The 20,922-nt window shown below is 28.7% G+C and overlaps 11 protein-coding genes across 11 annotated transcripts; 6 read left to right on the forward strand and 5 right to left on the reverse strand. All coding sequences in view use genetic code 12, as the record gives it.

Annotated features, from left to right (window-relative positions):
* Positions 1 to 131: 131 nt before the first annotated feature.
* CD36_22360 (constituent of pre-ribosomal particles, putative) lies at positions 132 to 1,602 on the reverse strand (the record flags this gene model as incomplete). Its single annotated transcript, XM_002418666.1, has 2 exons — positions 132 to 1,484; positions 1,585 to 1,602. 2 exons carry the CDS (start codon positions 1,600 to 1,602, stop codon positions 132 to 134), a joined length of 1,371 nt encoding a protein of 456 aa, XP_002418711.1.
* A 683-nt stretch (positions 1,603 to 2,285) lies between these two features.
* Positions 2,286 to 3,461, forward strand: CD36_22370 (V-ATPase C subunit, putative; the record flags this gene model as incomplete). Its single annotated transcript, XM_002418667.1, has 1 exon — positions 2,286 to 3,461. One exon carries the CDS (start codon positions 2,286 to 2,288, stop codon positions 3,459 to 3,461), a length of 1,176 nt encoding a protein of 391 aa, XP_002418712.1.
* A 714-nt stretch (positions 3,462 to 4,175) lies between these two features.
* On the forward strand, positions 4,176 to 5,081 carry CD36_22380 (conserved hypothetical protein; the record flags this gene model as incomplete). The annotated part of the gene is made up of 1 exon (XM_002418668.1): positions 4,176 to 5,081. The coding sequence occupies one exon, from the start codon at positions 4,176 to 4,178 to the stop codon at positions 5,079 to 5,081; it is 906 nt and encodes a 301-aa protein (XP_002418713.1).
* Positions 5,082 to 7,998: 2,917 nt separating this feature from the next.
* On the forward strand, positions 7,999 to 8,307 carry CD36_22390 (conserved hypothetical protein; the record flags this gene model as incomplete). Its single annotated transcript, XM_002418669.1, has 1 exon — positions 7,999 to 8,307. One exon carries the CDS (start codon positions 7,999 to 8,001, stop codon positions 8,305 to 8,307), a length of 309 nt encoding a protein of 102 aa, XP_002418714.1.
* Positions 8,308 to 8,756: 449 nt separating this feature from the next.
* On the reverse strand, positions 8,757 to 10,157 carry CD36_22400 (casein kinase, putative; the record flags this gene model as incomplete). Its single annotated transcript, XM_002418670.1, has 1 exon — positions 8,757 to 10,157. One exon carries the CDS (start codon positions 10,155 to 10,157, stop codon positions 8,757 to 8,759), a length of 1,401 nt encoding a protein of 466 aa, XP_002418715.1.
* An 830-nt stretch (positions 10,158 to 10,987) lies between these two features.
* CD36_22410 (acetyltransferase complex component, putative) lies at positions 10,988 to 12,115 on the forward strand (the record flags this gene model as incomplete). The annotated part of the gene is made up of 1 exon (XM_002418671.1): positions 10,988 to 12,115. One exon carries the CDS (start codon positions 10,988 to 10,990, stop codon positions 12,113 to 12,115), a length of 1,128 nt encoding a protein of 375 aa, XP_002418716.1.
* A 455-nt stretch (positions 12,116 to 12,570) lies between these two features.
* On the reverse strand, positions 12,571 to 13,176 carry CD36_22420 (conserved hypothetical protein; the record flags this gene model as incomplete). Its single annotated transcript, XM_002418672.1, has 1 exon — positions 12,571 to 13,176. The coding sequence occupies one exon, from the start codon at positions 13,174 to 13,176 to the stop codon at positions 12,571 to 12,573; it is 606 nt and encodes a 201-aa protein (XP_002418717.1).
* A 2,082-nt stretch (positions 13,177 to 15,258) lies between these two features.
* On the forward strand, positions 15,259 to 15,813 carry CD36_22430 (mitochondrial import inner membrane translocase subunit, putative; the record flags this gene model as incomplete). The annotated part of the gene is made up of 1 exon (XM_002418673.1): positions 15,259 to 15,813. One exon carries the CDS (start codon positions 15,259 to 15,261, stop codon positions 15,811 to 15,813), a length of 555 nt encoding a protein of 184 aa, XP_002418718.1.
* Positions 15,814 to 16,021: 208 nt separating this feature from the next.
* On the reverse strand, positions 16,022 to 16,840 carry CD36_22440 (conserved hypothetical protein; the record flags this gene model as incomplete). Its single annotated transcript, XM_002418674.1, has 1 exon — positions 16,022 to 16,840. One exon carries the CDS (start codon positions 16,838 to 16,840, stop codon positions 16,022 to 16,024), a length of 819 nt encoding a protein of 272 aa, XP_002418719.1.
* A 1,652-nt stretch (positions 16,841 to 18,492) lies between these two features.
* CD36_22460 (conserved hypothetical protein) lies at positions 18,493 to 19,503 on the forward strand (the record flags this gene model as incomplete). The annotated part of the gene is made up of 1 exon (XM_002418675.1): positions 18,493 to 19,503. The coding sequence occupies one exon, from the start codon at positions 18,493 to 18,495 to the stop codon at positions 19,501 to 19,503; it is 1,011 nt and encodes a 336-aa protein (XP_002418720.1).
* Positions 19,504 to 19,867: 364 nt separating this feature from the next.
* CD36_22470 (conserved hypothetical protein) lies at positions 19,868 to 20,314 on the reverse strand (the record flags this gene model as incomplete). Its single annotated transcript, XM_002418676.1, has 1 exon — positions 19,868 to 20,314. The coding sequence occupies one exon, from the start codon at positions 20,312 to 20,314 to the stop codon at positions 19,868 to 19,870; it is 447 nt and encodes a 148-aa protein (XP_002418721.1).
* Between the last annotated feature and the right edge of the window lie 608 nt (positions 20,315 to 20,922).

Consider the following 20,922-nt stretch of genomic DNA (forward strand, 5'->3'; position numbering starts at 1 on the left):
TATAGTATAGTATGATATAGTGTAGATGTATGCCAGATATGATTTATCTTTCACTCGTTCCTACACGTATTACACGGTCTTACAATCATTTTCTTGGTTAATATTATCATTATCAACACTTTTTCTTCTATTTACTTCTTTTTAGATTTAAATTTTACACTACCTTCAAAACCTGCTCTTTTCTTTTTAAGTTGAGCTTTATTAACAGTCCCAGTGAATTTTTTCAATTTAGGTTGATGTTTTTTACCCTTATTATCTCTTCTAGCTTTCAAATTTTCTTCTCTTCTTTTAGCTCTAGCAGCAACAGTATCTTTAACCACTTGTTTACGTTCTTTCCATTCAATTTCACTTTTCAATTTCTTTTTCTCTTTACGTTTTAATGCTCGTTTCAATAATTTTTCATCATCTTTAATTTTAATCCCTTCAGCTTGAGCCATTACTCTTTGCCATTTATCTTTTTCTCGTTGTTTTTCTTGATCTTCAACACTCATTGAGGCTAATTTCTGTTTCTTCTTCTCTAATATTTGTAAATGAGCTTTAATATCTTTATTAGCTGGTCCTTTTTGTTTTTTCCTTTCAGCAGAATTTCGAATTTTCGATAAATCAGACGTTACTTGAGATCCATCATTAAATACTATATTACCAAATAATACATTTTCATCTTCATCAATATCAAAATCTGAGTCGGAATCTGAATCTGAATCTGAATCTGAACCAGAATCTTCTTCTTCTTCTTCTTCTAATTCATCGTGTTTTCTTTTTTGTTGCTTTTTCAATTCTTCCCTTCTTTGACGTTCAGCTAATATTTGATCACGAGATTTAGGAGCTCCATTAGATTTACTACCAATAGCTTTTCTTTTCTCTTTTAAATTATTAATTTTAGATTCTAATTTTTCTCTTAATTTAGCTAAATTTTCTTGTCTTTTACGTTGTTCTTCTTCAGATAACTGTTTCTTTTTCGATTTATTATTAGTGTTATTGGTAGATTGTATTTCTTGTTTTTTAAATGAATCCAATTCAATCTCATTCCCATCATCATCAAATATTAATTGATTATTATTTATAATATCACTATCGTCGTCATCATCATCATTTACTTGTTTCTCCTCATCTTCACTTACATCCATATCCGGTATCTCAACATCATCAGAATCATCAGAATCATCATTCCCACTTTCCTCTTCTTCTTCTTCTTCAGAATCTTTAGTTATTGGTTTTGGTAAATTTTTCATTGGTAATGATACGCTAGTAGCTTTTTTAGCTTTATTATCCATGACATCTTTAGCACTTGCATTACCATTTGAATATTCATCAGCATTATTAATACTTTCAGGATTTAGTTTGGCTCGTTTATTCTGTTTGATTTCTTGTTTTGATTTCTTTTTCTGTTGCCATTGATCTTGAGTAGCATCATCATAATAATATTTGGCAGGGATTAATGATAATAATCCATCAAATGCCGATGAATGAGTTTTTAGACGTTCCTAAATAAATGAAAAGGGGGGGGTGAAGGGAGATTTATTGTTAGTAAAACAAGAAAAACAATTAAAACAATTAAAACATGAATGAGGATTCTTTACATACTTCTAAAGAGTTACTCATTTGTTAGATTCTTTAGTGGAAAAGAATGATAATTTGGGGAGGGTGGGTTTATAAGAAGAACTAATGAGAAGAGTTTGCAAATCTTGAGTTTTTTTTTTTTTTTTTTCTACTTACATACTAAAAGAATTTTTTTTTTTTTTTTACAACCCTCTCTTCACACTATGAGATGGGTTCAGATATTTGGTGATCTCCTTACTTCCAAAAAAATAAAAAAAATACTATTAATAAGGTAACTGTTACTTAATACAACATAACAAAACCACAGAACCTTTTAATTGACATATATGTTGGTATTTGTTTAGATGTCAACAATTGATTTGTAGACCCAAATTTGATAAATGCATCGGGTTATTATCATCATCACTCATTGCTGGTCGTGTACTCTTGTCCAATCTAAAATTATCTCACGCATTAAGTTAATTAATAAAAATAATCAACGACGACGAACGAACGAACAAAATAACCAACTTTTTCTCAACAAATCCTTCCTCCACTCTCCAACGATTACAATCTTCCACTCATTCATTCAAATAATACAAATCAGAGATTATTTTTTTTTTCTTATTCCATTGATTGGTTTACATTTTGGCACTTTTCATTTTTCACTTTTTTTTTTTTAAAAAAAAAAATTTCTATTTATATCCAATTCGTCACCCCCCCCTCCCTTCCTTCCCCCGTTATAAATGTCATCAAATTCACTTGTCAAAATTGCTGAATATTTGATTCTTTCATTACCTCAATCAACTCATGCTAATGAATGGTTAGAAAAATCTTTAAACAATGGGAAACAACCATTATATAATTTGAAAATTCCTGATTTCCAAAGTGGTACATTAGATTCATTAGTTCAAGAAAGTGAAGAATTAAATAAAATTGATCATCAATTGGGTAGTTCTGTTAATAAAATTGTTGAAATTTTAAATAGTATTAATCCTCAATCAGGAACTTCAAATTCACGAATTGTTCAATCAAGATCAGTATTTGATTATATTGAAAATTTCCAATGGAATAGTTCTAAATATCGTTTAGATAAACCTATTAATCAATTAGTGAAAATGATTTCTCAAGAAGCAATTACTTTAGATAATGATGTTCGTACAAGTTATCAACTGTATCAACTGGCTAAATCAAATTTTTTAGCAGCTGATAGGAAAAAAAATGGTGATTTATCAATTAAATCATTACATGAAATTGTTAAACCGGAACAATTTGTATTAGATTCAGAACATTTAACTACTATATTAATTGCTGTTCCAAATAATTTATTAGATGATTTTTATAAAAATTATGAAACATTAACTTTATTTGTAATTCCTCGATCAGCTGAATTAATTGCTAAAGATCAAGAATTTCATTTATTTACTGTAACTTTATTTAAAAAATATCAACAAGAATTTATTAATAATTCTCGAGAACATAGATGGCATCCAAGAACTGATTTCATTTATAATGAAGAAATTTTAAATGAATTACGTAAAGAATTTGATTTAACTCAAGCAACTGAATTAAAATTGAAAAATGATTTAATTAGATTGACTAAAACTGCTTATCTGGATATTATGGCTAATTGGTTTCATATTAAAATTATTAGAACTTATGTTGAAGCAGTTTTAAAATATGGTTTACCTCCACAATTTGATAATTATTTAATTAAATTTAATGGTTCAAATTTGAAAAATGTTGATAAAGCTAAAAAAGAATTGATTAATAAATTTAATTATCTTGGTGGTAATGGTTATACTAGTAGTAATAATAATAATAATAATAATAATAATAATGGTGCAAATTTACATGAATATGCTTCATTAGTTGATACTGAATATCAACCATTTGTTTTATATGAACTTGAAATTGTTTAGATTTTATAATATTTGAAGTATATTTGAAGTATTTTTTTATAAAAGATAAATAATGGAAAATATAATGTGTAGATTTACAAAGTGTTTAACATATGGGATATTATTGGTATTCATAGAGAATTATACATGATTTTTAATGTGATGAATAGAAAGTGTTAGTTTCTATATTTTGTGTATAACTCTATCATAAATCCGATAAAGTAATGTATGTGAAGCTCTCTTCTTATAGTTGCTGTGTGTGTGTGTGTGCGTGTGTGTGTTTTCTTTTTTTCTTTGTAAGCCTAGACTGTGCGTGATGAGCGAGAACCAAACAATTACAACGAGCCTAGGCCCCAGATATATCTTAGTAATAATAAAAATAACAAAGCGAGTGATAAGTTGATTTCTAATCCCATTCCCACCCACATAGTAAATAGTATTATTATTATTATTAGTAGTAGTAGTAGTAGTAGTAGTAGTAGTAGATTAAAATAGCAATCTAGAATAATTCACACAAAAATAATAAATCAATGTTTATTTAATGTATGTGTATGTGTATGTGTATGGGGGAGGCTCTATTTTCTAGAGATGATGAATGGGGTGGATGGGTGGGATATATAAATAAAAAATAAATTCCCTTTTCCCCCCTAAACAAAAAAAAAAAAAAAAAAAAACAAGATTTAATAATCAATAAACAAGATTAACAATTAAAATTAAAATTAATATCAAAACAAAATGGGATATCCACCAAATTTTAAAATTGTTACCAAATCATTAACAGAAAACATTTTATTAGCATCAACTGCTTTTTCAAGAGTTGATAAATTCAATTTTGGTGCTCGTATGGCAATTTTTAAATTCCCTCAAACTAATAAAATCATTTTATGGTCACCATTACCTTATAGTCCTCAAGTAATTGATATATTAATTAAATTTACCAATACTAATACAGCAACTGCAACTACTACTGCTACTGCAACTGCTACTGCTACTGCTACTGCTACTACTATTGAATCTAATTTAAATATTGCTTATGTGATAATTCCTGATCGTGAACATAATTTAGCTGCTAAAACTTATAAAGAAAAATTTCCTAATTGTAAATTAATTGGTATGGAAGGACTCGATGAAAATTCTTTGAAATTGGATTATAAATTTATAAAACTGATGGGTAATAAACTTTTAAAAAATGATGAATTGAAACAAATATTTAAAGATGATAATGACAATAATAGTAATTTGATTATTGATAATTTTGAATTTGTTTATTTACCAAATCATGCAAATCAAGAATTAATTATATTTAATAAATCTTCATCAACATTATTTGAAGCTGATTTATTATTTAATTTAGGTGTACCTGGTTCAACTCTGGGTCAAACCATTTTAGAACAATATTCACCTGAATTGGGATTTCCTCAAGGGTTTAATCCTCATTCTGGTTGGTCATTTATAACAAGATATTTACAACCATATTCTAAAATTGGTCGATTTTTATTTAGGAAACTTGTTGATATAAATCAAAGTAAATCAGGTTTAGAAGTTATTTATAATTCATGGGATTTTAAAACTATTGTTATGTGTCATGGAAATATTATAACTAAAGATGCAAAAGAAGCATTTAAACATGTTTTCTTATAATAGAAAGGAAGATTCATAAGGGAGGATAGTTAAATAATAATAATATATGTATATTATTGAAGAAGAAAAATAAAGAAGAATATATTCACGAAATAACAAAAATAATAGTAATAAAAAGACTAGATAAATAAAAAAAAAAAAAAAAGGATAGCTCTATCTCATTGAGATGAACAAATTGTGAATATATGTAGATACCTTGTTAGCAAATCAAGTTAAGTTAAGTTAGGTAAATTGTTGAACGAATAATTTTTTGTAGGAATGAAAAGCATTTGATATTGTATTAATTTATACCAGAAATTTCCCTATCATGTTCTTACATAACAGAACAAGTAGAACAACAATTACCAGTCAGAACGGATCTAACAGCATTATTTTTAGCAGCAGCATCTTTATCTTTGGTTTGACCAGATCCAGTTTTTTTAGATTGTTGTTGAGCAGCCATTTTTTTTGGGTAAATTGTAAATTGTAGATTGAGTTAATTAGTTTGTATATATATGTGGGGGGGGGGGGGGGTTTGAATAAGACTTTGGAGAAAGTTACTTCTTTGATTGTTGAATAAGACAAGATTATAAAAAAAAAAAAAACACCAATATGTATATCCATTGGAAATTGTAATGATATTTATATTCATGATTTGATATAACTATGTTCTTATTCTTTTTTGATGTATAAATTAACATGATTATGAATTGCAAGAGGTTTGATTTTGATTTGTCTGCAAAAAAAAAAAAATATATGTACTCCATGTTTCGCAATATAATAAATTAATAAGTTCCCAGATTATAGTTGGAAAAATGTTTCGAGAGAGTAAAATTTTAGCAACAAAATTGACAAATTGGGATATGACAATGAGAAACAGATTTGTGACTTGAAAATAATTTCCTCATATTCCCATCTCTTTGCGTTGAAAACTTCATATTATAATCTCTACAGGGTTTGCTTATTTTATTGATGTTTCTAAAATTGGTTAAATGAACTAAAACAAAGAGATTTAGAGGATTATTACTTTTTCAGGAACATACAATGATGTTATTGATTGGATTTCAAAGAACATTACATCTAAAACTTGATTATATGATAATATAATTTTATGTATCATTAGTCAACCCAAAATACTGAAGTTGTCATAAGTGGTTATTGAGACTTTCCAGTGTAAATAAATTTATACATCAATTACTTAGTAGAGGAATCGAATCAATTAGGAATCAATTATGTATTACTTTTATCAATGGTTTAAACATTATTTGTAAGAATCAATTCAACAATATTAAAGTTTCCAATTCACCAACCACCATGTGGCTTAAAGTTGTGGATGTGAAATTTGTTTCAGATTTGTCATGAAACAATGAAACAATAGGAAAGAAGGAATGAAATCAATCTTATTGTATGTAAGGCGCATGGTGAGTTGATTGTTTCAAAAAATACAACAACAACAACAAGGAATAAAAATAAAAAGTTTAATTTAATTTAAGTTCTTTCAGTCAAACTTTAAAAGAAGAAGAAGAAGAAGAAGATAGTAGTATGATAAGTTTGGATGAGTTGGAATAAAAGTACGGGGTTTATTATTTATAACAAAATTCTTGATGATATATTATTAAATATTGCAAATTAATTGTAAAGTTCTAATTTAGTAATAATTGAAAATTACTTCAAAACAACAAATTGTGTGTGTATGTGTGTGTGTGTGGGATTGTTTAGTTTTCAATTATTTCTTCAAGAATTGAACAAAGTTGATGGTGTGTCTATACTCTTATCCTTCTTATCACTTTGTTTTCCCAATACCACCCAACATCAATAAATGTTGACGTTAGAGTACTATCAATTGTTTATTTGGATTGTTACATTGTGTATTGTATTGTATTGTATTGTATTTTTATTTTTTTTTTTTGATCAATTCACACGTAATATATTCCCCTCTCTCCCCTTATCCATCTTTATCTTATTCTTATGTATGGTGTGTGGTGTGTGGTGTGTGTGGGTGCAAAAAAATACTTCATATTACCCCCCCCCCACCTCATTTCTATTCATTGCTATTGTTGGTATCAATCACTTCCTTTTTCATCACCAATTCCTTTAATTCATTCATTTCACATTTTATTAGTAAGTTGAGTTGATTGCTTTCTTTTTCGATATTGAATTTCAATAATTATTTGGTTTGATTGATTTGTTACTTCTTCTTCTTCTTCTTGGACTAACTCACATGAGAAAAATGGAGACAAGAGTGTGGGTCGTTTCTCTTTAATTCTATTGATTATTCATAATTTTCAATCAGGTGATAAATAACATTTACTAGTTTGTTTGATTGTTTGTTCTTGTATATCTTGCATATCTTGCATATCTTGAATAACTTACTTATCTTACTCATCTTGCTTATCTATTTGCATACTAAGAGAGATTACATGGTATAATGAAGAATAAACGCGGAATCATCATACTATAACTTCATTTAATCTCAATGATTGATTGGAAGTTACATTGAAGTTTTGTTGAATGATTTATATAATGTGTAAAGATTAAGAAGATTAAGTAAATAGTGTCCGTGAGTGTTTTTTTTTTTTCTTTCTCCGCATTTTGTTGCATTTTATCATTCATTAATCATTCATCAATCATTTCTTTTTTTTCTTTTTGTTAGTCTTATACATTTTATTCAACTGAATTAAATGAAGAGGAGGAGGAGGAGGGGAAGGGGGGAGAAAGAAAAAGCAAGAACGTACAATCTATAGTATCATTGTTGTTCCCCTCTCTTATTATTATTGATTAGTAATCCCCCTTTCACTATTAGCACTTTAAACATTGATAGAGACTACATATATATATATATATATATATATATATCCTTCCATCCTTGTTTCGTTCTTTCTTTCTTAGTTTTCTTGTCTTGTCTGTTTTTATCTGTTTAACAATCTTTACAATTATCATGCCCGATTTATTTGATAATATTTTTAATAAAATTGGTACAAAATTCACTGGTGGGAAAACTACTCATCATTATGGTGGTGCATCTCAAGTAAATACTGGGAAATGGTATAGTTATACTAGTAGTGCCAGTAATAATAATTATTGGTTACCTCGAGAAAATAAATCAAGTTCTAAACCTAATGAAGAATTAAACCCAGTTGAATTTAGAGTGGATCGATCAATGAGTGTTGGTTCAATTACTGAAGATTCTGGTACTACAGGTGGTGGTACTGGTGATCGATCAAGAATGAATAGTATTACTGAATAATTGTATATATATATATATATGAGCTGGTCTTATTGTTATTAGTCATTGTTTAGTGTTAGTTCAAAGCTGAATCAGTTGTGACATTTTTAAATCAATTTTTGGTTTTTCTATAGTATTATTATAAAATTTCAATTATTAATAGTAATCAATTGTAATTATTTATATAATATAAATATAAATATAAATATATTTAATATACAGTTTGTTATTATTATTGTTGATTTGATTTGCTTAAAGTTTACTTTGGATTAGATCTGTATTAATGACGAATTGAAATTTGAATTTGAATTTGAATTTGAATTTGAATCGGCATTAGATTATGATAAAGGGGGAAGAAGGAAGGGCTGGGAGGTCAAGTTTAGAGTGCAGGTTGGAGGTGAAGGCGAAGGTGAAGGTAAATGAATACTTTGATAATACTCTTTAAACTAAAACTTGACAGTTAGAAGGAATTAACAACAACAAAATATCCAGGAAAACCAACTTCCATTTCGTTTCCTAGTATAACTAGACATATCTGAATGTAATTCCACATCATCTCTAATCGGTATCATTCCATTCTGTTGTAAATATGCTTGTTGTTGCAGGGTGTTATTGGAATTGAAAAATTTTGCATTACGAGAATCTTGTTGTTGTATAGATTGATAACCAAACTTATTATTGTTATTATTATTGGTACTATTATTTCTAGGTGATGATAATGAATTATCTCTTGAACGTGAATTCCCAAGTAATGGTTGATGAGGTGAATTGTATTGTTGAGATTTTGGTGATGATATTGGTTGTTTAAATTGTTCTTGTTGTTGTTGTTGCCGTCTTTGACCTTGTCCTTGAGAAGGATGAGGATAAGGATTCCCATAACCATGTAAATTAGCTTTTTTATTTAATGCAGCATCCCAACCTTTACCACCATTTAAATCCATCCAATCAAAATGACCATCAAGTTCAATCCCAGCAGATATCAGAGCTTTTTCCATTAATCCAATTAAATATTGATAATCAGGAGTTTCATCAAATTTTAAATTACGTACATAAGTCAAATATTGAGCAAATTGTATGGGGAATCCATAACATAATTCATTAATTGATGTTGTTTGCTTTTTCATACCAATTTTTTCATATTTTTGTTTATTAGTTGGTGCTTTTAAACCTTGCCATGGTAATGCTCCTCGAAGGAAATACATAAACACATGACCTAAACTTTCTAAATCATCACGTCGAGATTGTTCTCTACCTAAATGAGTATTAATACTCATATAACGTGCCGTACCACTTAATGCTTTTTTCTCTCGATAAGGAATATGTTGTTTAGTTCTAGGGTCTCGATATTGTTTTGCCATACCAAAATCAACGAAAAAAATTTGATTAGCTTCAGGAGTATCAGGTTTACCAATTAAAAAATTATCGGGTTTAATATCTCGATAAATTAAATTATGTTGATGAACTTGTTCTACTAATCTTATCATTTGTATAGCTACTTGAATCACTGTTTTAATACTAAATCGTCTACCACACCAATCAAATAAATCTTCTAATGAAGGTCCTAATAAATCAATCACTAATATATTATGTACTCCTTCTTGACCAAAATAATAAGCATTAGGAATACCTTTACTTCCTTGTAATTGTTTATATGCTCGATATTCATCACGTAATTGGGGAGCTTCACATTTCCGAGGTTCAAATTTGATGGCAACTTGAGCATTATTAAGAATATTTACTCCTTCAAATATTACTCCAAATGATCCTTCACCAATTTTTTTACCAATTTTATAATGTAATCCCACAACATTATTATTGTGGGAATTTTTACCACTACTACTACTACTGCTATGACTAGTGGCAAAGTTCATGAGTGGAATAGGATGAAATGAAAGGATATATATTACTGGTTGGTGTAGGCAGATGGTGGTTGGTGATTGGTGGTTGGTGTCTAGGTGTCTAGGTGTGTTAAATTAAAGATGACTCTTTAATATATATATTCTTGCTATTCTTTCGTTTATTGAATGTTTTTTTTTTTTTTTTTTTCGGTGTGTTTTGAGTTTTTCTTTTTGTTGATTTTTCCCACACTCACACACTCACACACACCTAATATAATTTGCTCCTTGTTTTTATAGATTAGTCTATAGTTTTCTGTTTTCTATTCTTAGTAAAACACTTTGAATAGTTAATAAAGAATAGAATAAAGATATATAAATGAATATTGATCTTGGAAAGAATTTTATTAGTAGGTTTCTTCTAAAAAAAAAAAAATTTTTTTTAGCCTTTAATAGTTATTTAAAAAGTTTAAAAATTGACACACCCCCAAACACACACACACCCACACCTACACTATAAGATGGAGAAAGAGAGAGAGAGAGAGAGAAAGAGAGTTGTTTGATAACAAACCCATCACTCACTCACCGCTACGTATATACATAAAATACTACCACTATTATATGTAAGGAGTAAAAGAGAGATAGAGAAAAAAAAAAAACATTCCACCCATTTACACTACCCACTACCACTTATAACGCGTAAAATATCTTCTCTCCTTATTTGTAGAGAGAAAAAAAAAATCAACACCTTTAATTAACCAAGAACCCACCAACTACTCCTACTCCTCCTTCTCCTCCTACTCCTACTCCTCCTACTCCTCCTCCTACTAGTCTAACTGTTATACACCATACAAATATTGCTCATTATGGTGGAGTATAAACCTAATCAAATAGTATATGCCTATCATGGACCACTTATCTATGAAGCCAAAATATTAAAATTGAAAAATGGTAAAGATTCATTTATAATCAATCAAGATTTCCAACATGAACCATTAGAAGAGAAAAGCAATACCACCCCTCATCATCATAACCATCATCAAAGTCAACATATTGCTAAATTTGATCCGAAAAAATGGCAAGATCAAACTTGTTATTATTTACATTATCAAGGATGGAATTCTAAATGGGATGAATGGGTAGGTATTGATAGAATAATGGAATTTAATGAAGAAAATAAATTTAAAAAATTAGAATTAGATCAATTAACGAAAAAGAAAAAAGCTATTAATAATAATGAAATAATAGTTAATACTACAAATAAGAATCATGGCAATAATAAGAATAAAAAAGAATCAAATAAACGGAAATCATCATCAACAACAACAACAGCAGCTACTACCACCACCACCAACAATAGTAATAACAAGAAACAGAAATCAGCATCCACAATAGCCACAAATAGTAATAGTAGTAGTGCTAGTACTAGTACTACTAAATTAAAACAATTATTATCAAGACTTAATTTAAATTTCCCACCAGAATTAAAACATTTATTAGTTAATGATTGGGAATTCATTACTAAAGATCGGAAATTAATTTCATTACCAAGTCAATATCCTATAAATCAAATATTACAAGATTATAAAACTTATAGAACTAAACAATTAACTTTAAAATTAACAAAAAATTCTTATCAATTATCAATATTAATTGAAATATTAACAGGATTAGAAATTTATTTTAATAAATCATTAAGTTTAATTTTATTATATAAATATGAACATTTACAATATTTAAATTTTTTAAAAGAAAATATTATAAATCCTCAACAAGATATTTTACAAAGTAATATTTATGGATTAGAACATTTATTAAGATTAATTATTTCATTCCCAGGTTTATTATCTATGACAACAATGGATGGTATTAGTTTAAGTGTATTAATACTGGAATTAGAATCATTATGTCGATTTATTGGTGATAGATTACAATTGTATCAAAACAAATATGAATTTACATCACCTCAATATGATAGTTTAGCTAGATCGTAAATAACCACAAAAAGAAAGAAAGAAAGAAAGAAAGAAAGATATATGAAATATTAGAAGACGTATATTCACAAGAATGAACTCTATGTATATAATACTATATGTAAGATTAACTATATATATATATATAATAGAGGAGTATGTTGTTTGTTAAATCCTCCCTCATATAAATCTCAAATAAAACTGCCCACTATCATCATATCATTAAAATAGAATAAATAGAATAAACAATTAATAGCATTATTAATAACTCTTCATTAATTCGTAAAACGCATCATACATAAACAACATATTTAAATAAAAGAAAAATAAATGGATCAAACATAGCATCATAACAGACATAGCAACATAACTTAAAAAAATAATAAAAAGAAAATTTTACGAACTAATCCAAAAAGCACCACCAACAGCAACAGCAACAGTAGCAACAGTAGCAGTAGTAGTAAGTATGTACTTATTTACATTGGAATGGATTTATATTCAACATCAACCATAGCTGATTCATTAGTACATGAGACATCCAATTCCAATCTCCAATGTCTATCATATAAATCTTCTTCTTCTTTACTAAATCCATGATCAGTTTCATCTTTAAATTTCCAAGTCACTTTATTATCAGTTTCAACAATTTCTCCTTTACCAAAATTCAATTCATAACCACAACATTTTTCTAAATCTTTAATTAAATGTTTTTGAATATGATGATGTAAATCACGTCTAAATTTTTTAGAATTTTTATTCATAGTAGGTTTAATTTTTTCAAGATTATTTTGACAACTCTTCATAACAAATGGTGGATAATAATGTAATTTACCATGGAAATAATCAAAATCATTATCCCAAGTTTCATCACGAACAAATGATTCAAATTGGTCCAATTCATCAAATTCTCGAATTGTTGGTGGTAATAATACTTGTTTCATAGTACCTGGTTCATCAACACTTTCAATTGATGTAATTGATGATGATCTTGTTTTAGGAACTGGTTGTAAATGATCCAATGGTTTAATATTGTCTAAATCTAATGGTAAAGAATCAGATTTAGACTTTTTCTTTCCCGCCATGATCGTTAATTTAAATATTTATATATAAAAAAAAAAAGGGTGAGTTAAACTAAAGTTATATGATTGTGAAATCCAACGTGAATAAAAAATTGTTGATGTGGTTGCAAAAAAAAAAAAGGGTAATATAGCAGCAATAAAATAATTGGAATACTCTTTTTTCTTTCTATTTGGTTAATTAATTGATTAAATTCAATTGATTGATTGATAGATGAATAAGAAAAGTAGAAAAGAAAAAAAAAAAAGAAATCAAGTTGGGAAAATTGGTTGTATTTATAGTTTCAGAATTTGTTGATGTGTGTTTAAGGAAAGAGGAGTTGTAACAACAACAATTATTATTCAGGGGGGGGGGGATTGGGAGAGAGAGAGTGTGTGTGTGTGTGAATGTATGGAGCGGAGTGGAACGAGACGACGACAAGAATTTCTTTTACAACCAAGCAAACATTTACATTTACACTGCGAGAACAAATTGTTGTGTTGGGTGACTGTCGTGTGATCATGATCAAAGTGGTCATAAAAAATAAAAATAAATCTCCCCACCTTTACATATACTATCTCTCACCCACCTTCATTATTCACCTTCAATAAACAAATTGCTTTTGTTTTTTCCTTTCAAATCCCATTACGAATCATTCATTCATTCATTGATGAATTTTTTTTTTTTCAATTGTCTTTCATTTGGTTTTCTTTTCTTTTCTTTTTTTTTCCGTTTAAGTTAATTTGTTTGTAATTATAATCACTGAAATTTTATCTATCATTTGAATCTAATATTGTACATGATGAGATTGATTGATCTTATATTAGTGAAAGATGAGATGATGTGAATCTGAGGGGGGGTAGGTGGTCGTGCGCCACTTGTCAATTTGAGTAATTTGTTTTCTTAAACTGTTGTATTCGACACTTTATCGCACGATTAGAAATTTCTCATTGAGGGAATTCTGTTTTGTTATTGTTAAAGGTTGGTTTTTGCCCCAGGGGGTAAAAAGAAGTTTTTGTGTATGCGGAGGAAATAGGAGGTAGGTAGTTTGAGAATAGAGCGAGCGAGAGCGAGAGAGAGAGAGAAAGACATCACCATATGTTCTTTGACTTCTTTCTTTCTTCCCCCCTCCAAAAATAGAAACATACCCCAAAAATTCCCCAAAAAAAAAAAATCGAATGAGGAGAACAACAACAATAATATTCACAACAAAAACAATAATGATGATGATGTGAAAACCTCACGTTATTTTTTTTCTGTTTATTGTGCCTAATTGTAATTTACAATTCACCATATACATTTGGTAAACTAATCAGTTAGTTAGTTAGCTAGCACCCATCTGATTTTAACCAGATATCTTTGACGAAAAGTAAGATTTTCACGAAATGATTTGACTGATCTCATCTACAGTGTACTCAGGGAAGAATGGGAATTGCTTGTATGATTCAATTTCTTCTTCTTTATTCACATATAACTCCATTCTTTAATTTTTTTTCTCCCTATTGAATAACAGTTTTCTGATTCAAACTATGTCCTGTTCATAAAAAGTTACTTATAATAATTAATTGATTATTTTCTTTTATTCGTTGGTTATATGTCAAGTTTCAAAAACACATAAGAACAACAATAACAGTGCTTTCAATATTTGATTTGATTTTGATTATTTCCTTTGTTTACATTGTTAAAAGAATAATGTGTCAACTTTTCAAATATGATCTGTAACGCTACCACCTGCGGTTTTTGTGGATTATTTTAACGTTTTATCAAATCACCCTTAAACGTAGGTCAATGCAACTTCTTCATTCTTTGAAAAATTCTGTATATTTATTTATACTAATGACTCAGAGTCATTCGTATCCCTCATTCACACTTGTTAATACATCTATCTATCTATCTATCTATCTATCTATTTCATCACATGTAACATATTTCTTTTGTTTGATTGTGTGTGTGTGTGTGCATAGTTTACAAAATGGAAACCAGGAAAAAGAAAAAAAAAAAAAAAAAAATTTTCGCTAGTGTGTCTTTAATGAAAAGACCCCAATCATCTTTAACCAAACAAACAAATCAAATAAAACCCAAAACTTTTCCTTCATCAACATATTGGTATGAGTTTATGGGGTGTATATACGGGGCCACAACCCCCTAAAAAACTGTTACAAGAAATGACTCAAGAAGAACAAGCAGAAGAAGGAGCTCGACAAATGATTGGATTTATGAATTCATGTCCTGGTAAAACAATAATGGCGGGAGTTTCTGGATTTGCCTTGGGTGGGTTTTTCGGATTATTTATGGCATCTATGGCATATGATACTCCAATTGGAACTGATGCTGTTAAACATATATCGGAATTACCATTTAAACAACAAATGAAATTACAATTTACTGATATGGCAAAAAGATCATATTCATCAGCGAAAAATTTTGGTTATATTGGTATGGTTTATTCTGGAGTCGAATGTACTATTGAAAGTTTACGAGCAAAACATGATATATATAATGGAGTTAGTGCTGGATGTATTACGGGAGCTGGATTAGCTATTAAAGCAGGACCTCAAGCAGCATTAGTTGGTTGTGCTGGGTTTGCTGCATTTAGTTTGGCAATTGATATGTATTTGAATAGTGATGCAGCTCCACCACCTAAAAATGATTATGATATATAAGAGAAAGAAAGTAGTAAGGATTTTGTTCATTGGTTGTTATTAGACTTGTACATATTATACATAATTATTGTGTTTTAGAAGGTGGAAAAGAGGGAGGTGGGAGGTTGTTGTTGTTGTTGTTGTTGTTGTTATAGGATATTAATACAAATACAATAATTAAAAATGGGGGGGTCCTTTGGTCTTTCTTCTTTTTTGGGTTTATCAATGGTTAACAAAAGTAATAACAATATTGATACTTGAAATCAGCAACTATCAAAGAACTTATAAGAAATGATATAATCAATATAATTATCCCCCATATCAAATATTTTTGTTGATAATAGAATGTCTGGAAGTTGCCGTGTTCTTGATTTTCATTTTGTGATCGTAATCGCAGTATATTACTTTTCACATTATTTAATAATTCTTGTTCTTCTTGTTCTTCTTGATCAAGTATATTAGTGGTATTAATTCGAATTAAATGATTAGAAATATCATTTAATTTTTGTTCAATTATTATCAATTGTTCTTCTTCATATGTTTCCAATTCATTAAGTTCATGAATTAATTGTCGTAATTTGTTCTTTATTCGATCCTTAATTGTAGAAGTTCTCGGTATTCTTACATGTGGTAACGGTAGTGGTACTGGTGCTGGTGCCGGTGCTGGTGCTGGTGCTGGTGCTGAAAGATTATTGTTTACTAGTCGTGACAACAATGAAGATGTGGTTGGTTTCGTTGTTGGTGGTGGTAAAGGTTCAATTGACGTGGATTGTTGTAAACTACCCGATGGTTGTCGTTGTTGTTGTTGTTGTTGTTGTGGTCGTCTCGTTGGTAAATATGTCAATGGTAATGGATCTCCTAAATTGACTGAATCGGTCTTGTTATGTCGTTTACTCATATTAGCATTGTTGTGATAAATATTTTTAATATTTTCTAAAGAATTTCGAATATACTGGATTTGGATTTTGGTGGAGGTTTTTGTGGATAAGATAGTTTTTTTTTTTTTACTTCTTGAAATTTTGTTTGGCTTGGTTTGTTTTGGTTTCATGTTTTCTTTTTTTTTTCTGTTGTTGATGAGATTTATTGAATGTGTGGGCCAGTTTTTATTGAACTTGCGCGTTAAAAACCATTTCTGATGGAGTAGTGTGTATTGTTCAAAAAAAATAGTCTACATCGCGTTTTGTTGATGATGATAGAGGAACTGATATGAGGTTATGATGTTGTAAGTGTGAGTATAGACGTATACCAGAGTTTAACAAGTTGATCTTTATTAGCATTTCCTAGTGTAGGGTTTTTTTTTTGATTAAGTTATATGAATTGTAGAATTGAATGAGAATTTTTAAAAATTTTTGATTATTTCATGAAATATTTGTCAAAAGTTCCGATTAAAAACTTGGAAAACAAATCTTGATAATTCTTCACTTACTCAATTTACATAATCTACAATCTTACTTCTTTACCTCCTATAAATCGATAGTTATCTCACAAAGAAGATTTGTTGGCCATTTCCCCACACAACAACAACAACGACATACTAAAATTATAATCTAGATCATAATAATAATAAATAACTATCAAAAATAATAATTGTGTCGTGCATGATATCGAAACCTCGCTTATAAATTAAACCGAAACATCGCTACCAACTTTTAAGCTTTTGTGTAATGACCATATAACCCCCAATAGTAAAAGAAATTTGGACCAATAAAAACTACAAAGCCAAGACAAGAAATAGAAAAGCCGAGAAAAATTAAGTTGATTAATACTACTCATCTTCTTCTTCATCTTCATATTATTATTATTATTATTGAGAATGACATGGTTATTTTCAATATATAATAACCAATAATTAGTACTACCACTATTCTTCCTATTGATATGAATATTATTTCTATGTACTCCCTTGTTGTTATTGGTTGGGGTAACGAAAAAAGCAACTGCTAATGCTACCATTTTCTCCTTCTTCAATAGGAAATTATTTCTTATATTACTAGGTTTAAGTTAGTGGCAAGTTTAATGTTACATTTAGTTTTTAGTGAAAATGTAGTTACTATGACTATTTAATCAACTCAAATTATCCTTCTGTCTCTAATTTTTTTTTTTTTTTGGGTCTAAGGTGATAACGTTACAATTCCATTTACTGTTAGTGATTGTTTATAAATTGAAGTATTATTGGTGGAATTTGCTTTAATAATTGACAATAGTAAATTTGAAAGGAGTCATTTAATATTTGCGTGTGCTTTACTTAAAAAACAGGGGGAGTTGTATTGTATAAGAGATTTTTGTACAACGAAAGGGAATTCCATTTTACACACGACACGACAAAGTATTAAAGGAAACAACTAAAATTAAAACTAAAACTAATTAAGAAAGAAACAAAAGCAAAACATTTTTTGTCCCGCCCCAGAAAAAAAAAAAAAAACGAAGAACGAAAAATTAGACATACAAAAATATATCAGTGTATTTTACTTATATTACTTACATTACATAACATTCCCAATTAAAGAATTACAAACTCCATATCCTCCTCCTCCTCCTCCCAAAAGAAAATTCTTTCACTTGCTTTACTTTTTTTTTTTTTCTATACAGATCAGACAACTTGATCTTCTTCTTCCTTTAAACGTCTATCCTTCAAAATCATTCCTTAGATTTTATTCATTCCTTTGATTATTAGTCACTCCTTTAAGTATACTATTCATTATGACAGTAAGAAAAGCCAGAACTGCTTCATTTTATATTGATATTGAGAAGAATGGATTTCTAGATGATGATGATATTGCTTACAAACAACAACTAGAGAAACAATTACAATTACACCAACAACGCGGTGGTGGTGGTGGTGGTGGTGGGAGTGGTAGTAATGGGAAAGGAAGGAAAGGAGAATCCATAACTCTTACCATATTAGTGTTGTGTATATTATCATTAACATATTTCATTTATGGTTATGGATCAACTATATTAATGAATAACAATTTACAATTGGATAAATCAATTTTACTTTCTTCAGGTTTAGGATCACCCGAGATCTCTATATTGACACAAGAATTGATTAATAATTATGATGAAATGAATAATGGTGGTATTGGATTAATGGTATCTGATGAATTAAAAGAAGAATTAAAACAACAACAACAATATTATTCTCAACCAAAAGTAGCCAATATATTACTGTCTAATGATGGTACTACCAAACAAGAAAATCAAGGATATCCAGCAACTAATAACAACAACCAAGATAATGATAATGATAATGAAGATGAAGATTACAATAGAAAGACCCTTAACAACATCAACGAAATTAATAGCAAGATTAACAACAATTTTGAAGATGATAATGATAATGATAATGATACTCAAAATGGAAATTATAATGATGTTGAAACCATTCAAGCCAATCTTAAAGAAATGTTTGCCATTAGTCCTATGGTTGTACTTTCTCCAACTAATCAAATTGATGAATTACAAACCATTCTTACAAAATTGAATATTAATCCTCAACCAAAATTTATTAATTTATCTAAACATCCTAATTATTTAAATATTAAACAATATTTAAAGAAAATTTATAATATTGATGAAGATGATCATATTCCTAAAGTATTTTTAGGTGGGATTCCTATTGGTGATAGTAATAAAATTATTGAAATGTATAAAGAGAATCAATTGATTAGTCATTTAAGAGAAAAGGGTCAAGGATTAATAAATATTTAAAAAGATCATATTAGATTTGGATTCAATTTGTTAAAGGATTTTTATTTTGGTTTTTAAGGTTTCTGTTTTATTGGTTTAGATTCATTTTTTTTTTTTATATTCATTTGTTGCTTATGTTAATGTTCTTGTTCAATATCCGTTCCTCCTCCCCCTCCCCTCCCATACCATTCGTTTGTTTCAATATCCGTGTTTCGTGTTTGTGTGTGTGTGTGTTTTCTTTTTTTTTTTTTTACTATTTTATGTTAATGAATATATACTTTAAACGTTTATTATTTAAACTCTAGTATTGATTCTATGGAAGACAGTTTTGATAACTCCAATTTACTGGTTCTAATTAATTGAATAATATTAAATAGTCACATACTTAGGTACTTAGGTAAACAGGTGGTGGTGGTGAGGGTAGTAGTACATTTTCTGGTCTATTCAGGGCGTGGAAATTCCCTTGTTTATCAAACCGTCCCAAATCATTGTCATTTGGAGTTTGTGTATATGGCGGAACATAATCATTTTCAGGATTTGTCATTGTTCCCAAACTTTGTTGTTGTTGTTGTTGTTGTTGTTGTATACTAACAACACTTTGGTGTCTATTGCGAGATTGCAAATTAATTGAACCTAATGTTGTACCCGATGTGTTATTCTTCTGTTTCGTTTGATTTTTTGACTTTTGAGATCCACGACCGAGCATCGAAACAAATATGACTATGGCAATAAATATGAAAATCCCAATCCCAATACCGGAACCTGAATAAGCACTTCTTTTAGATAATTCAACATATTGATCTTGGGTATAATGATGATATACTAAAAGCATTCCTTTTCTTCTTTTCTTGATGAAGTTTAGGGATTAGAAAATATAGTTTTCTAAAGATATTCTATTTTGAATCCTTCTTCTATATATATACCACTTCCTTCTTTCTACTATCTCGTAAAAATTATACAATGCCTACAATAAAGGGAAAAGAGGGAAGCACAGGGGCGGGAAATTAATGTACATTTTTTGCTAACCTTGTTGATTATGTCATAGTTTAGAAAAGGTAGGTAGTTAATTATTTATCTATTAGATACTTGCTTTGTATTAAATACATGACGTTGTTGTTGCTTAATAGAATAAGAACTAAGTTTAGATTGAAAAAGAGAATCATGAATGGAATCTAAAAAAAAATCAAAGAAAAATATTAGCCGTCTTTTTGCCAAGAATATATTACACCTCCATCCATCTATCTAATCTATAGCCAACAAGAAAAAGGTCATCAATCAATCAATATTCACACACACACACACATGGATCTTAAGTTTAAGACTCAAAGCAAGTAGTAGAGTATTCTCCACCACCACTAAAGAGCATATTGTACAAAAACATTAATGAAGACAATATGACACGTTTGATTCCCTTTCTTAATTTCCCTATCTATAAATTAA

This window comes from Candida dubliniensis, chromosome 2 (genome assembly GCF_000026945.1).
Source record: "Candida dubliniensis CD36 chromosome 2, complete sequence".
NCBI lineage: Eukaryota > Fungi > Ascomycota > Pichiomycetes > Serinales > Debaryomycetaceae > Candida > Candida dubliniensis.